Below are 17654 nucleotides of genomic sequence, written 5' to 3' on the forward strand. Positions count from 1 at the left end.
GCCCTTGCAGTTTAGTTCACTCTGTAAAATTCTACTGACACCTGTTGTCCTTAACAGTTTTCTGTAGGGGACAGCTGTTAACACTGTTTGCAAACACCTAAATGTCATCCCAAGGAAGAAAGAGCTTTCTGCTTCTATTAAAAAGGGACACATTTTCTAACAGAGCAACCCTGGAAATTGAGAAGTGAGAATTACCGAGTCAAGTGCAAATTCCCCCAAAGGCAGAGATCTTTGGCCTCTGCAGAAGGCCCCACTTCTTCCCACTCCGCCCCTCCCTTTCCTCCCTCCGTTCCCCGCCGCCGCCCAGGGCGCTCGCGGGAAGGGCTGGTGGAGGGTAGGGCGACAGCTGACTCCCGGGCCGAGTGCTCGCGTCCTCCCACCTTCCAGGCGCCGAATTGACCATCCCCAGCCCAGAGAGGTGACAGCCGCGGACGTCTATCCGCTTCCTGTCGCCGGGAGCCCGCGCGGACCATGTTTTCCAGCTTGGGGAGGTGGAACGTCAGCGGCTCTTACCAGCGGCTCCCCCGGGGCCCCGAGGCGCAGGTAAAGCTTCTCGGTGGAGGTGCGGGAGGCGGGACGGTTTTCTGGCCAATCTGGCGGCGAGGGAAAGCGAGGAGAGCTGATTGTCCAGACCCTGAAACGTGAACTGGTGTCTTAGATCGCTGTTTTTGTCGTAATCCCACAGGGACCGCACAGAGTCAGACAGACGCGCACGCACACGCACAGACACGCACACAGTCGGGAGAGCTGAGATCAGACCCCAGGATGGTGTGAAACTTCAGCCAGCGCGATCTCAGTCAAGGTGGCTGCTGGAGGAGAGAAAGCAGCATCTTCGAAGGTCTAAGTGACTCCCCTGTTTGCAAACAGAAGCAAACATTTGAGAAAGGAATGAATGGACTGACTTTGGCTGAAGGAGGAGAGGTTGGGATGGGACTCTAAAACTAGTGATAGAGCCCGTTAAAACCACAGGAGAAATCTGGGATAAATAAACTCTGTGTGTCAACTGACATGGTATTGGGACACTGAGGCCTGGGGCAAATCCAAAAACTGCAGACATTTGACTGTGCCTTGCTACCCTCCCCCCTGGCCCCCATAACACGTGCTCCTTCCACAATAGAAGTCATGTGCTAAGGCAGTAGCACAGGGAAATGAACCCTGCAGTTGTGTATCAGGAGCAATTTACCTAATAAAAATTCTCTTTGTTTTACTTCTCATCACCTCACAAGACCGGGTCTTAGAACTAGCCCTTAACGCATGTAGTTCTGTAGTACTAAAAAGGAAAAAAAAAAAAAGATTTCAGATTCAGATTTCAGATTCAGATTTCAGAAGACCTTCTTCTAATCCTGGCTTTTGTTAGTAACTCCAAGTGTCAAATGAATATGACAGCTATTCTTCTGATTATATATGAAACTATAAATTTCTTTAAAAGTAAAGCAAATTATATTGAAATCTATAAAATATAGGTATTGAATAAGTCCCTTAAAAATGTGCAAGCGCTCCACCAGGACTATATACCTTTTTTTTAATTTTAGACGTGGCAGGCTTAATCAGGCAAACTGGTTTAACATCATTAGTCTAACCAGAGGTGGCCAAAGGCAGTGAATTACAAATAGGTGGGGTGGGATTATAAAACTCAAACAATTCCCTCACCCCAAATTCTAGTGGATTCTTCCTCTAAGATTCCAACAGTGTTTATTTCCTTGACTATTACTCAACCTCAATAGCTTTATGGACCAAGAATCCTTTTAGGCAAGATTGAAAATACTCATTTTCTATTTGTTACTTCTATGATGCCAAGTTTAAAAAAAAATTGATGGCTTCAAAGCATGTTGAAAACCTTGTATGATTACATTTCATTGCTGAGACTTTATATTTTTGACATAATAGATCTCAGATAAAAATCCCAACCTGACCTATAAGCCAAGAACCTGACCTTCTGATTGAATTTCTAGGGCTGGCATAGTGACCCATGAATAGAAAACCTCTAAAAATTTTTATTGTCAGTGATTAACATTCATTCATTCATCTAAAACATGTTATGAGCTGGGCCCTGGAAATATAAAGGTAGATCAAACGTAGTTTCTGTCCTCCAGAGAAACTAAGTCTAGCAGGAGAGAAGCACCTGTAGGCAAATGATTGGATAGTCAGGTAAGAGTGAGGGTAAATTCAGAGAGGGAAGATCTGAAGAGCCTTTAAACTATGGTAACACAGAACAAGAATTTGAGCATTGGAGGTTGGGATGGAGGAGAGGAATCACCAAAGGCAATAAATCCTACAGAGAATTGGACCACAAGTACGATGTAGCCAGGAGACGTGAAGTACCAGGAAGTGGACAAGAAGAAAGGTGTTTCTAAGCAGCAGCAAACAGCAACAGTGTGTATAACAGGTAGAGCTGAGGGTGTAGAATTATGACTGGAAAATAGAATGAATTTACTGGATCCAGTCCAGTGTCTTATACTTCTCAGTTGGAGGACTTTGGGCAAGTTTTTTTAAACTCTAGGCCTTAGTTTTCTCTTCTATAAAATGGGGATGACAAAAGTAGTCCCACCACAAAGACGTTATATTTAATAATATACTTAGTACAGAATCTGGTGCTGAATAAGTGATTAAGAAACATAAGTTCTTTTTGCTTTCTAGATGTTTTCCCTTCTTCGTGAGCCTGTACAGACACTTTCCCATAACTTCCTTCAAGATTCCCAGGACCCTCCTTTAATACCCACAAGGAAAGCACCTGAAGTTAGGGGTTATGAGGTATTGTTAACTGTAGCAATCACACCATATCCTCAGGAGGCCGCATCTCAAGGTTGAACCCAAAGAAGATTGAGAGCAACACATTTCACTAAATCCTGGACCCAACCTATGCTGTGGGCTAAACTTTCTGCTCCTCCATCATAATTCAGAAATAACAGGACCACCATTCAAATGAAAATTGCCCATAAGTCATTAATATTAAGGTGTGTTTATGGGATGCCTACTATATGCCCAGTGGTAGATAAATACAAAGATAATAAGATAACTTAGAAAACAAAGGCCTGTAGTGGACCTGGGGAGATGAAAAAAATGAGAAATCATTTGGTGTCAGTTACATCTGCAGAGGAAGTGCTGTCAGAGTGAGAATAGGTGAATTAGAAGGATTGCAAAATGGCCAATGGAGAAGATGGGAGTAAATTAGAACATTGGAAGATACTGTCAGAATTGTCACATCCTGGTTTTTAACATAGATGTTGCTTTGCAGCAATATATCAATAAGAAACTCAGTGAGACCCATGTTATAAATTCAGTAATTATTTATTGAGAAGTCATTTATACATTCTTGGTGCTTGGTAAGGCTTAATTACATTTACCAGATATTTTACCTGCCTGTCATTTCTTCTGGGTGGTAAATATGCTTGGAATTCACTGTAATAAATTCAGTATAAGATGCCTGGCACACATTTAAGGAGGCTATTTACCAGAGGACTCAAAGAGCCTCATATAAGATGCTTTCACATGGAAAATGGGCCTAGAGCAAATATTAAATCAAATACCCAGTTCTTGACCTGCTAAAGTAACCTTGTCTAGTAGCTTTGTAAGACTTTGGCCCTGAAAACAACAACCTTTTTTATTTAGCTAATGATTCTCTGGACCAGCTAGATCGTGTCCTGGTTTGGGTTAGCTTGTCTGATCTCTGCTGAGCTCTCTCAGGCATGTGCTATCAGCTGGAGAGTTGGCTGGTGGCTGGATAATGTAAGACCAATTTTCTCATATGTCTGGCAGTTTTCAAGCTGTTGGCCAGGATGACCAGATGAGAACCTTGGTTCTCCTCCATGTGGTCTCTCATCCTCCAGGAGGTTAGCTGGGTCTCAGTCATGTGGTTCACTCAGGGTTCCAAGCATAGCAAGCCTCTTGAAGCTTAGAGTTGGAGTTCTCTTAATGTCACTCCTGTTGCGTTCTCATAATCAAAACAAGAAGCAATGCCAGCCCAGATTCAAGGAGTGGGAAATAGAGTCTGTCTCTTGATGGGAAAAGCTGCAAAGAATTTGTAGCCGTTTGTAGTCAGCCACAGAAATATATGTATTTTGGATGAGAATACAATCTTCACATTGGTGGCCAGTTATCAAATTAGCAACTCCCTATAAAATAAAATGTGACTTCCAGGTTAATCAGAGAGTTTTCAGAACATTTTCCCCACTGATATCTGCATTGATACTTATTTTCCAAATATTATGTTTGGTAACAAGAGTTATGACAATTTTATAGTTCACATGTTTGAGTGGTTATTTGGTGCCACCATGTGATAAATGTTTTACGTTTGTCACAGCATTTACTTCTTGAAACAGTCATATAAGGATAGATACCAATTTGCTAAATTAGAGTTTACCCTTGAACAACACAGAGGTTAAGGGTGCCGAGCCTCATCGAAGTCGAAAATTCACATGTAACTTACAGTCGGCTTTTCATATATGCTGTTCCTCCACATCCAAAGTTCCTCATCCACAGATTCAAACAACCCCTGATTGTGTAGTCCTTACTATTGAAAGCAATCCAAATGTTCAAATCCATGCAGTTCAAACTCATGTTGTTCAAGGGTCAACTCTATATGTTTATGTGTGTGTGTGTGTGTGTGTGTGTGTGTGTGTGTGTGTGTGTGTACACACACATATATATTTCTTCAAAGATTTAGAGTATACCGTTTGCTAAAACTAAGAGAACAGATTTGGAGTATTATGTTTTCTCCTCTATAGTCGGGACATTTTACTGTATAGGATGAAACACTGTTTCACTCATTACTTCTAGAATCAGAATTTTAAAAAATGTGGTAAACACTTTTTGAATATGAAATCAGAACTGGATTAGAGAGGATCAATGCAAAAATTATTAAATATGGGACAATTTCTAAGAATGAAATTTAATATTGTGTTTAGTTTAACTTTAAAAGACACAGATTGATGCTGACCTTAAAAATGTAAAATTATGACTTTTGAGAACTTCCCTTTTAAACCCCTCCTCTTTTGGTTGAACTCACCAGGTCAATGGGAAGAATTTTATGGAAATATTATAACCTCCCCAAATAATATGCAATAGTGATAAATATATAATTGTGTGTATATTTATACATTTATACAAATTGTGTAATTAAACACTTATACAGAAGTTAGTAAACCAAATGCCTGTTATTGTCTATTATTTTTCTATTTTTCAGAAGAAAGCCAAAACTGTTTTTAATTTAGCAATTAAAATGTTTTAAATTTAGTTTATACATATATGTAAGCTAAATTATGTGTGTATATATGTATTCATATACATAAGCATATGCATACATATATACACAGTCATATAAATTCAAGGAGCTATGTATATATATATGTGTGTGTGTGTATATATAGAGAAAGAGAGAGGAAGTAATGGGAATTTTAGAAATAATTTTCCTTTTCTACATGGTTTCTTGCTATGTAAGCAGTTGTAATGTTGGGAGAAATCTTAAAATTCTTTTAGTGCAACCACTGTCCAAGAATATCTTAATTGTATTCCTTAAAGATTATGATATCAACATAGCTGAAACATAAATGATTTCATGTCTACTCTTCCACTTTCTGACAAAGATATCTCAAATGTAAAATAAAGACATTTTCTTCATACAGTAGTTGTTTTATATATATATATATATATATATATATATATGTTTTGTTTTGTTTTGTTTTTTAGAAATGCAGTCCAGAGAAAAGTGCTTCATTCTTCAGTAAGCTGACCTATTCCTGGTTTAGCAGGTAGGAATTTTACTAATTTATCTGTAGTATACCACACTGAGGAAGATTCCAAGAGAAATGACACTACATGTTATTCCTTTAATCTAAGCATGAATATTTTCACAAAATAACTTTGTAAAGGTTTTCTTCTCATATTATTTATTACAAAAAAATCACATATAGTAACATACTAAATAGTTCCAGAGATAAGACTACTAATACTTCTGTAATAAGGCTGCCCCTTTCTAGGATTTGTATCCCTGTTAGCACTAGGGAAGGGCAAAAAAAAAAAGTATATATATATATATATACATATATAATATATATATGTATATATATGTATATATATTATATATATACATATATATATTATATATATATATTATATATATATCCATCAAACATGTTACCCACTTTATACATTTTATTTCATTTAATTCTCCCCTATGTCCTATGAGATAGGCTTTAACAGATGAGAAAATCTGAGGCTCAGGAAGAGGAAGTAACTTGTCCATTGATACCCATGTAGGAGCACACTGACCTGATGTTAGAAGTCAGTTTTTTTGAGTTCATGTTTCACATTTTTGTTTGTTTGTTCGTTTCATTATTCTACTCTTTACTGGAAATGCTCTCATATATACTTATGTATACTACTATTAAAACACACAGTCATTTTTGTAAGACATATGATGTGATTCTTCTCATAGAGTGATTCATCTATAATGTGTGATGAAGGCTTTAACACAAGAATTACATCATATTAAATGAGAAGAGTCAATTTTTTTCTAATTTTATAAATTCAGAAGCTTTCTTTAGAAATGTATTTATTTTCCCCACAGAAATTTTATGATAATGTGAAACTAAGTTTATCATCTTAATGCTTCTTGATCTTTAGTTGGTAGAAACAAAATTGCCCAATTTTATCTACAAATATGTTCTCAAGAGTAGTCGAATAGTGTAAAAAAAAAAAAAAAAGAAAAGTTTGGTTGTATAATAGATACCCTACATTATGCTGACTTTTAAAAATGCAGACATAAGTGACCTAGATCCTGTCTTCCAGGAATTCATAGTAGAATTAGAAAGATTAAGTACAGTATCAATTACCCAAAAAGGCAAAAGGCAGTATAAACATGATGGAGAAACAATTTTCAGGTGTCATCTAACCGAGTTTGCACAGTTTGGGAATATTTCAGAAGTGATTAATGCTTTAACCCAACATTTAAAAGGTGTAGGGGTGAGCCACATGGCGTTCCAAGTTGAGCAAATACCATATGCAAACCACAGAGGCAGAGGAGAACTGACCCTTCCACATTGCAGAGTGTTGGTGTGGCAAGCGATCAAGCTGGAAGGACAGATCAGAAAGAGTTCTCTAGGACATGCTGAAGATAGTGGGAAGCCAGGGAAGGATTTTAAATAGAGAGTGACATACTATTTGCACTTCAGAAAAATCACCGTTGCAATTCTGTGGATATGATATGTAGGAGATGAAAATGGAGACAGAGAGAGAGGTTAAAAGGCTCTTTGGGTATCCTGGTAGATTTATGGTTACCATCTGAACTGCAGTAATGATAAAGATGATGAAGAGGAAGGAACAGATTCAAGAGCTGTTTAAGAGAAAGGTTGGTTGGTTGAGGAAATTGAGGAACTGGGAAAAGTGTTGAATAAATCTCAATTTCTGGCTCAGATAACTGAGAGGATTAGGTGTTGTTAAAAATTTTGTGAGTTCGGTTTGGGGAAGTTTCAGTTTCCTGTGCCTGACTCATTCCCATAAAATATATCTATGGAAGGGCTTCCCTGGTGGTGCAGTGGTTGAGAGTCCGCCTGCCGATGCAGGGGACACGGGTTCGTGCCCCGGTCCGGGAGGATCCCACATGCCGCGGAGCGGCTGGGCCCCTGTGAGCCATGGCCGCTGAGCCTGCCGGTCCGGAGCCTGTGCTCCACAACGGGAGAGGCAACAACAGGGAGAGGCCCGCGTACCAAAAAAAAAAAAAAAAAAAAAAAAAATCTGTGGAAAAGTAGCTCTCAGACCTACGGATGTGGATTTGAGGGTCACTGACCGTAGATCAGTAGTTGAAGCCATGAGCATGATTGAGATCATCCAGAAGGAGAGCCTATTGAATAGGATGAACAAACGGTACATTGGGAATTCTCAGTATTTAAACAGTGAGAGGAGGGGGAATCTACAAAGGAAGCTAAGTACTCAGAATATGAGAGACAAACCAAAGAAAGCATGTGATTGCAAGCTAGGGAAACTGTCAAAAAAGGAGAAATACAAAGTGACCAATAGGGCTAAATACTGAAAAGGGGTAAATTGAAATAAGAGCTGAGTATATTCTCCATTGTAAAGATGACTGGTGATTTTTATGAAAGCTGTTGAAGTAGAAAACTGATATATACTTGATGAGCAAATAATTGGGCAGAAGAGGTTGAATTATGATAAGAATTCCAAGTTATACAAATCTAGGAATCACTTAAAGAGGATGGCAAAAATTTTACGCCAATATGCTACATTAAGTTATGCACTAGAAAAAAATAAAGGTTAAATAGAAATGTAAATGTAAATGTGGGCTATTTACAGTTAACGATTTTGATTTTTCAAATTTGTGTATGTGTAGATATGTTTTCCAAACCTGAGTTCTGTCTCATCCATGAATTGAGAGGAAGAGTGATGTCCACACTGGCTTTAAAAATTTCAGACTGTCATTTTTTTGGTGGGGGGAGCGTGGATTTTTCTTTCCATTTTATTTTCATGCTTTGCCTTTTAAGAAAATCACTGACATTGCCCTTGTCAGATTCCATACACAATTTTGTATCCTGCTTTTCAAATATACCATTATAATAAGTTTTTTCTTTCTTTTTTAAATTAATTTTTATTAGAGTATAGCTGCTTTGCAATGTTGTATTAGCTTCTAATGTATAGCAAAGTGAATCAGCTATACGTTTACATATATCCCCTCTTTTTTGGATTTCCTTCCCATTTAGGTCACCACAGAGCACTGAGTAGAGTTCCCTGTGCTATACAGTTGGTTCTCATTAGTTACCTATTTTATACATAGTTATCAGAGTGTCATTTTTAAGTCACAGACTATCACAGAATGTGAAAGACGCAAATAATTTTAAGTAAATGTACTTTAAAACTTTTATATCGTTTTAAAAACTATATGCATTTATATTAAATATTACCAACACCATTTTAGGAGGCCTAAAGGAAAAAGCTGAAATTAAATGTAATAAGCAAGATAAAACATAGCAAATTTTAAAATATGGCAACCCAATAGCTTGAAGTCCATATCTTAGATCAAATAGGCAATAAGCTATAATTTTTGAATATCGCATTTATTTTCTGTTTAAATTTAACATCTCAGCACTAGATAGGAGATATTTTCATGGCATGCCATTATCTGAAACTATCATTGGGGTTAATCTAATATGGTTTCTTATCTCGTGATCAAACAATTGCAGCTGAAGCATAGCTATTGTTTAAGAGAATGTCTCTTTGAAGACAGTGGTTAATTGTGTTCTCAGATCTGTTCTTTGAGTTACAGAATGAAGTCAGAAATTATTTCCTAGGCCAAATTCAAGCTCCCATAATTATATGAATAATTCAATTAAAACGTACTCAGATGATACAAACAATTAGCAAATTATATGCTTATGAGCCTTAATCCCTAAGGCAGTAGCTGTCTAGATCATGCTGATGATCAAGTAATTATGAAGGCTTTATTAGCAAATATAATCTGCCATCAGTGTATAATAATCATGGTCATAGAATAATCCCCTTGACATACATGGAAAAATATAGTTAAAGTTCTTATAGGTCACAGTTGAATTATAATTTTAACCAGGGATACACTATTCAATCTGTCCTACCTTTTGCTCACATATTAATAAAACCTGTACATTTCCTAACTTTGTCCTATCCTACGATTTTTGTACAGACTGTCTTGCCTTTTCCCATTACACAATCACCCCTTTCCAGAAATGTTTAAAAATGTAATTAGCAATAATGAAAATGATGATGCTACTGTATATCTATACTTTCCAAGTATTCAATTATCACTCATCTACAAAATTTACTTTTCATCTCATCCTCCTACCCAACTGCCACTTGTTTACTACCTTTAACATCAGTTGGATGAGATACTTATGCACACTTGTTAATGTTAAATACGCTCAAAATTCTCTCTAATGTAACAAAATTGAATGCAGAGTAGAAATATTACACTTAATGACACTGTTTGCCTTTGGTTAAGTTAGCACTGGTGTATATCACATTTAAAAACCTGTGGCCAGTCCCTAGAGTTCCTGCTGTTTAACCACCTGTAAAAATGGGAAATTAATATTGCTCTGCATGCTGTAGAGAGTTGTGAGTATCAAAGTAGTTTAAGTGAATGTCCTTTGAAAAGAAATATCAACCTAAAAAACACAAGGTGAATGTATGTACCTTTATTATTGCTTTAGGACTAAAGTCCACAAGTTGGTGGGACCTGGTGCATGCTACATTTCACTCATTGGGAGGGTCAACTATTGGTCCTAGTTGCTTCCCCAAAGCTGCTTCATCAATTGATTTAAAGAAAAACACCACTTCCTCTTTTCCTAGACGCTTATGTGTAAAAGTTAGACCAGAAGAGAGCAAAAGAGGTGGAAGAAGCACACAACTGGCAAAAGGGAAGTCACAGCCGAGCCCAAATACACCACAATCAATTCAGCTTAAGTGTCACTTTTAGATGCTGCATTATTTGGAGACTCAGCATGAGAGCCAGGGGTCACTTATCCCAGTGAACCAAAACCGCTGAGTTTTGCACAGTTCTAACTCAAAATGCTGAAGCAGTAAATGTTATTAAAAATGCTTTTGTGAAAATCAATGCAATCTTATTTTGAAAATGAATATTTATTTTGTGGAACAGAATAGAAGGACTTAATATGACATAAAAGTAGTTTATTGCTTAATATGTTTTTAAAAGTGCACTGAAGGAAATTGTCCAGCGTATTGAGCCAACAGAAACATGATTACGGAAGGTCCTTTCTTAGTACATTTAAGCCTTTTTGTTAAATATGAATTGTAATATGATATTAGACAGTGTAATAAAAGTAAAATTGAATCCAGTGGAGACTGGTTACCACAGGGTTTAAATCCATCCGAGGGTCAATCAATTCAGATTGTTCAGTAACAATGACAATGAAAGCAGTTCCAATTTGGAGTAGTGTAATACTTTGTTATGGTCTCTTGGACTAATATACTTTGTAATGGAAAAAAACTGAAGCTATAGGGTCAGAAGGCCTGGGTTTAAATGGTAGTTTAATTTCTTATGGAACGAGTCATGTCATCAAGCTCAAAACTGAGTATATCTGAACTGTATTACTTAGCAGTGTGTTTGGCTTCAGGTAACAGAATAACCAAATAATAATAGCTTAAATAGATATGTATTTATTTTCTTATGTTATTGGGTAGTTCACCAGCTGGGAATAGGCTGGTGAACTACCTCAGAAATGTTATCAAGGACCCAGGCTTTTTCTCTCTTTCCACCCTCCATTTCTAGGATTTGGCTTTTCACCCATGGTGGCAAAGATGGCTTCTCCATCTCAGACCATTATGTCTTCAGTACAGGGAGGAAGGAGGAAGGTGCAGGAAAAGGAAGGCAAGCATTTTCTCCTTTTGAAGTTTTGTGTCTTTTTTTTTTTTTTTTTGGCTGCGCAGCCCAGCTTGCGGGATCTCAGTTGCCCCACCAGGGATTGAACCCGGGTCACGGCAGTGAGACCGTGGACTCCTAACCACTAGGCCACCAGGGAACTCCCTGTTTTTTGTCTTCTTTTGAAAAAGAAAGTTCTCCTCAGTAGACTTTTGTTTAGATTTTCTTAGCCATAACTGAGTTATATTATTTAACGCTAAGCAAAAAAGTAATGAGATTACCAGGACTGATTTAGGCCAATAATAGATCATAACTCTGTGGCTGGAATAAGGACTTACTCTGAGTTCAAGAGATTTTCAAATGAATAAATATCAAATTCCAGTTAGTAGGAAGAGATGAGGCAGAAGGGATGGGTGTAAGGTAAATATAAATCATTGTCTGCCACAATAACATTCGTGGTATAACTAGACCATGCACCTTTGTTTGCCTGGGAAAATCTCAGTTTAGACCCACTGTTTTTGCATAATTATTCACCATGTACTCTGGGGCAAGCTTTTTGAATGGAGGAATGTGGAAGTACTAAGAGGCTGGCAGTATCTTGCCGTACTTCTTAAGGCATCAGCTCCAAAATGGCTCTGTGACATTGACTCATATGCTATGGATCGAAGTAAGTCATATGGCCAAGGCCTAAGTTTGTGGGGCAGATACAGCTACTCCACTTGGAGATTCTGTAAAGTCAAGTGTCAAAGGGTATATATAGTCCCAGCAGAGGATGGATCCATTTCTCTTCTGATACAAGCCTAAAAAGAAAATATGGGTTTTGGCGTGAATACCTTACTGTGAAAGTTAGCTATTTAAATTTCAGTAAGGGAGGTAGGGTAGGTGGGTGTCTCCAGTATGAAATGAGTAAATGAAGTTAGTGTTTCACGGAGTAATTGGATATCTAAACAGCCCTGTTAAAAGCTACAAAGGATTATTATACATTATTGAACTCCAGGATAGAGTTGTATGATTTTTCAAACACACTCTCTAGTCATTCCAACCTGATCAGTAAAATAATTTATAAATCAAGAAGTCAAGCAAATGTGTGCAAAATTAGTTTTAACTTCATTGTTGGTTTTGCTGAATTGTTTACCTTGCTCTTTCATTTTTAGAATAATTATTTTAGGCTATAAAAAACCTTTGGAAAGAGAGGATCTTTTTGAACTAAATGAAAGTGATTCCTCCTATATTGTGTGTCCCATCTTTGAAAAACAATGGAGGAAGGAAGTTTTAAAGAATCAAGAGAGGCAAAAAGTAAAGGTAATTAATTATTAAATTCTTAGTACTTAATTTAAAAACTAATAAAGTTTGTTCCAAATATGAGGTATCAATATAGAAACTCCCTTAAATATGTGAAATAACAAGCCATTTCTATAAGTATAATTGGTTGTTATTGCAGCTAATTTCTGTCATCAAATGATTAAGCATCTCTTCCCTTCAAAGCTCAGGAGCAAATGTGTTGATATGTATATAATTTTTGGCATCTCACCAATATCTTTCCTCATCCATCATGGCAAAGATGGTCTGCATATCTCAGAGAATCATGTCTGTTGGTCAAAGTAAGTCATATAGTGGCCAAGGCCAAAGCTTGTGAGGCAGGGATAGGTTCTCCACATGTAGCATGATACACACACACACACACACACACACACACACACACACACACACGAATATATATATATAGTCTTTAGACTTCTCAAAAAGAAAATATAATTTGAAGATAAAAACTGTATTATTTAAACAGTTTCAAAACTCACAAAAATGATAAAATAAAATATTTTTCCACTTATGCCATGTGGTATAAATAATACCGTGTGGTTTGGAACATACCATACCAATGATATGGGCCATATTTTCAAGTTTAGCTGAATTTATTCTTTTTTGGGGGCTTTACTATCTTTGGAGTACAATACAATTTTATGGTTAGTTTATATATATTTTATGTATTAGTTCTGTTCGCTTTTCACATTGTTTTTATTTTCTTTAATTATGTAGTCATCTTTTCATAAAGAGCCACATACCAGGAAACCATCTCTACTCTGTGCATTGTGGAACACCTTTAAGTTTGTCCTGATTCAAGTTGCTTTATTCAAAGTGTTTGCTGATGTTTTGTCCTTCACTAGCCCACTCATAATGAAGTAAGTTGAAGTCTTGTTTTTTCTTCTTCCCACAGGAAAATGATAAGCAAATCATTCACTAAAAAAGAGTGAGATAGGTCCCAATTACAAATTTTATTTAGAATACAGGCAGTCTATTACGTTTGCCTGTGATATGAATGTGAATTATGATACTATAGTGAGTAATTACTGAAACCTACCATGTACTAAGCACTGTTCTAAAATCTTTATATTAATTATCTTATTTAATCTTTACAACAATCCTATGATGTAGGAAGTAATATTGTACCATCACAATGCAGAAACAAAGAAATTCTAGTGCTTTGCCTAAGACCATACAGCTAGAAAATGCCAGAGTTACAATTCAAATCTAGGAAATCTGGCTTGAGTATATGTTTAGAAAATGAAAGGACACATACCTCTGCTATTTTTCTTAGCTGTGGACTTTTGGGAAATGAAATTTATCAGCCAAGGTAATAATGTATAAATATATATAAATATATATGTATGTGTATATATTTATGTGTACACATAGAGAGAAAAAAATTAAAGAATTTCTATAATATTTCTATAGTATCTATATACAAGAATTCATGGGCAGACATTAAAATTGAGTCCTTGACTATACGCTACCTTTTTCAAGGGGACATTTCTTTACCTCTGCCTGTCATATGAAGGAAACACAAGGAAACATTTTTTTATGAGCTAATAATTATATTTTTTGTTTTGAATAAGTTTTCAAGTTGGAGTTTTTAAGAACAATTTAATTCATGAAAATAGAATCAATCCTGAGTTGCCTGGATCCCAAATAATATTCTGGCACATATTTATCCAATATTTATTAAGCACCTACTACATGCCAAACTGTTCTAAGTAGACCATGGGGATAGAGCAAAAATCAAAAAGTCCCTGCTCCGATGACACTTAGAAGGGAGAGATAAATAATAAACAAATGAATAATTATAAATTATATTAAGAAATAATCAGTGCTAAGGAAAGCAAAGTGCAGCAAGGCAATAGGGTAGGGAATACCAGTCTGGGGGACTGGAAGTTGTTTTTTTCTGTGAGGTGATTAGGGAGGACATTTGTTATGAGGTGAAATTTGAACAAAGTTCTGAAGGAAGTTAGGGAGGAAGCCGAGACCATATCTGTTGCAAATAGGAAGCACAAGTAGGTCTAAAGCCATGAGGCAGCAGCGTGCTTGGTGTCTTTGAGGACCCTTAGAAGGCAAGTGAGGCTGGAGCAGGGAAGCTGAGAGGTCAGAAAAGGAAAGTGATAAGACTGAGGTCAGAAAGATTTGGGGGCTGGAAAAGATTTTGAAGGGCCTCGTGGAACATGATATATTAGAAGGGAAACATTTGAAAGATTTTGAGCGTAGAATGATATGATTAGACTTCAGTTTTACAGGAATCACTCTAGCTGCTGCACAGAGAATAGAGCAGAGCAACTGTGGAAGAAGAAACAGCTAAGATAATCCAGGCAAAAGTCAATGATGGCTTCAACTAGGTTGTAGCAACGAAGGTGATAAGTGGTCAGCTTCTGGCTTTATTTTAAAGGTAGAGTCAACATAATGCACTGATAGATTGAACGTAGGTTGAGAGAGGAAGAAAGGAGTCAAGGATGGCTTCCGAGGTTTTGTTAAATCACAAGGTAAATGAGTTACCATTTACTGAGGTATGGAAGGCTCAGGAAAGAGTCAAGTAGGGAGTGGAATTTGCTAAATTTGAAATATGTATTAGCCGTTCTGCAGAAAAGAATTAAAATAGCAGACCTGACTGCTGTCCTTTGGAAGGCCTGTTTATAGGGCTGGCCTTTGGCTGGCAGTTGGAACTTGAATTTCAGGAGGGTTCCCGCTATCTTAACTGATAGGAATGGTTCAGTATGTCCAGACTGTTTATACAGTCAACATGGTCCATGCTGAATACGTGCTTTCCTTCTGGGAGTCTGGAATTTGGGCGTGTGTTAGGAAGAGGGTGCCCTGGATGCTGAGTCTTTAAAGGGCTTCCCTGGTGGACAACATTTCACATATTTGCCACTACTAGCTGCTGGGAGAATTAAGAGTGTTCTCTGTGACTCTACTGAGAGAGGACTTTTTGAAGCTTGTACCTGTTTTCCCATAGACTTCACCCCATTCACCTCTTCTCGTTGTTAATTTTGTTTTGCATCCTTTCACCATAAAAATTAATAGTCGTGGATATGACTATATGCTGAGTCCTAAAAGTTGTTCTTATGAATCATTTAATGAGGGAGTGGTCATGGGGATCCCTGACAAACATTTAGGTAAAAAGTTTGAATGAGCTATCGTCTACAGGAGTTTGGAGTTAGGAAAGATATAGGCTAGAGTGATAAATTTGGGAACTGTTCCAAATTAGACTGGGTATATCAAGCTACTGTTCTGGATGAGCTCACCTTAGTTAACAGTGAAGGGAAGTAAAGATGTCCACACAAAAAATCATAAGCTTTTTCAGTGTGTACAGGTGGTGAAGACAGGGAAATCCATCAAAAGATAGTGAGAAAGAGTGGCTGAAACAGAGAGAGGAGAACCGAAAGAGAATAGTGTTAAGGAATCCAAGGGCAGAAGCTGTTTTATTGCTGTCAGAAAACTGTTTCTGTTGTTTTTACCCCAGAGTCTCTATTTGATTCCCTTGTCTATAGACATATAAGCCAAATGTCTCCTGGATTAACTGTCCGCTCCTCCCACAGACATGAAGGGTTGAGATAGTTGTAGCAGCTCCAGTAGAGACATACATCTGGGAACTTGGACCTGGCTGTTGGCTGAGTGATACCTTGATTCTTTTCTGCATCTGCTGGTACCAGAATGTGAAGATGGCTTCTAAACTTATATGCCTGATGCCTGGGCTAAGATGGCTAGAAATCGTCATCTCTCTTTCCCTCTTTTTCTCTCTCTCCACAGCTTCTCTGAATGGTTAGCTTAAGCATTGAGGTCTCTGGTTAGTTGATCTTCTTACATAGCAGCTGGACGTTCCCAGAGTAAACATTCCAAGAAGTTTAGGCAAGTCGTTTTACGACCTAGATTTGGAAGTCCCAGAATGTCACTTGGGCCATATTATTTTGGTCAAGCAATTCCTTAATTCAGCTCAGATCCAAAGGGAGGGGAATTAGGTTCAAATTCAAAATGAGAGGAGTAGCAAGTGATCCCCAGCCATTCTTAGTCATGTTCTGATTTCCATTTGCCAGTGACTGACTACTGCTCAGGAAACTCATTAGAGAATCTCACTGTGGTCACTCTTTCTGAAAATAGTTATAGACGATAGCAATTCAGTGTCTCTGTATTCTTCCCAAATGTGCAGTCTGTGGGGTACTAAAGAATTGTTAAGTCCTTGGCTGTGGGGTAGAGAATTGTCTCCCTAATTTTGTCACACACTTTTTATAACATACTAGCTTGATCACACCTGCAAAACAGAAATTTCAACATTGCATTGAAATGAGTCAGTTGACATGTCTTTCTCCCTGAGTAGACTATAAGTTCCTCCAGGAACTTATTCAATTTTTGTGTCCTTAGCTCCTAGCACAGAGCCTGGCACATAGAACGAAATACAATTCCTGAATGGATTACTGAGTAAATGGACTTATCCAAAGCTATGCTTTTCCAAGAAACACTCATTCTAGAGTAGCTGAATAAGCTTACAATTCCCACATTGGGGAAGAATTGAGTCATCAGAATTTTATGAATTTATATGATCATGTCTCATGTATAATAAATATATCAAAATAATACTTTCATTAATTTACTAGTAGAAGAAATTTGTTTCTTGTTGATCATGGTGCTTACTCTTTTTTCCCATTTATTGGGATTTTATTCTAATGTCAGTCAAACAAAAAAATGAGTATTTATATCTGATATCATGAATATAGATTTATAGTCTTTACCACGCCTTGATCACAGATTATTTACAGTATTTCCTGGAAATATTTTTAGTAGTTCCATATTAATATAGTACCTGGTGATAGTCATTTAGTTGTTTGATTTTATGAAACAGGAAACAGTCTAATTGATAGATGTATCTACAGTAAGAAGAATAATGCTTCTCGTTCAGGAAATTTAATTCTGAGACCAAGAAGTTATTTAGGGGGCTTCCCTGGTGGCGCAGTGGTTGAGAGTCCGCCTGCCGATGCAG

At 37.2% G+C, this 17654-nt stretch overlaps 1 protein-coding gene across 3 annotated transcripts in view; it reads left to right on the forward strand.

Annotated features, from left to right (window-relative positions):
• The first annotated feature begins 329 nt into the window (after positions 1 to 329).
• Positions 330 to 17654, forward strand: part of LOC102993447 (ATP-binding cassette sub-family C member 2-like) — a 77878-nt gene continuing 60553 nt past the window's right edge. For all 3 annotated transcript variants that reach the window (XM_028494319.1, XM_028494320.1, XM_028494318.1), the window contains exons 1-2: positions 330 to 543; positions 5686 to 5747. In XM_028494319.1, coding sequence (XP_028350120.1) covers positions 472 to 543; positions 5686 to 5747 — 134 coding nt within the window. In that variant the 5' untranslated portion in view covers positions 330 to 471. The remainder of the gene's footprint in view (positions 544 to 5685; positions 5748 to 17654) is intronic.

This window comes from Physeter macrocephalus, chromosome 1, assembly GCF_002837175.3.
Source record: "Physeter macrocephalus isolate SW-GA chromosome 1, ASM283717v5, whole genome shotgun sequence".
NCBI lineage: Eukaryota > Metazoa > Chordata > Mammalia > Artiodactyla > Physeteridae > Physeter > Physeter macrocephalus.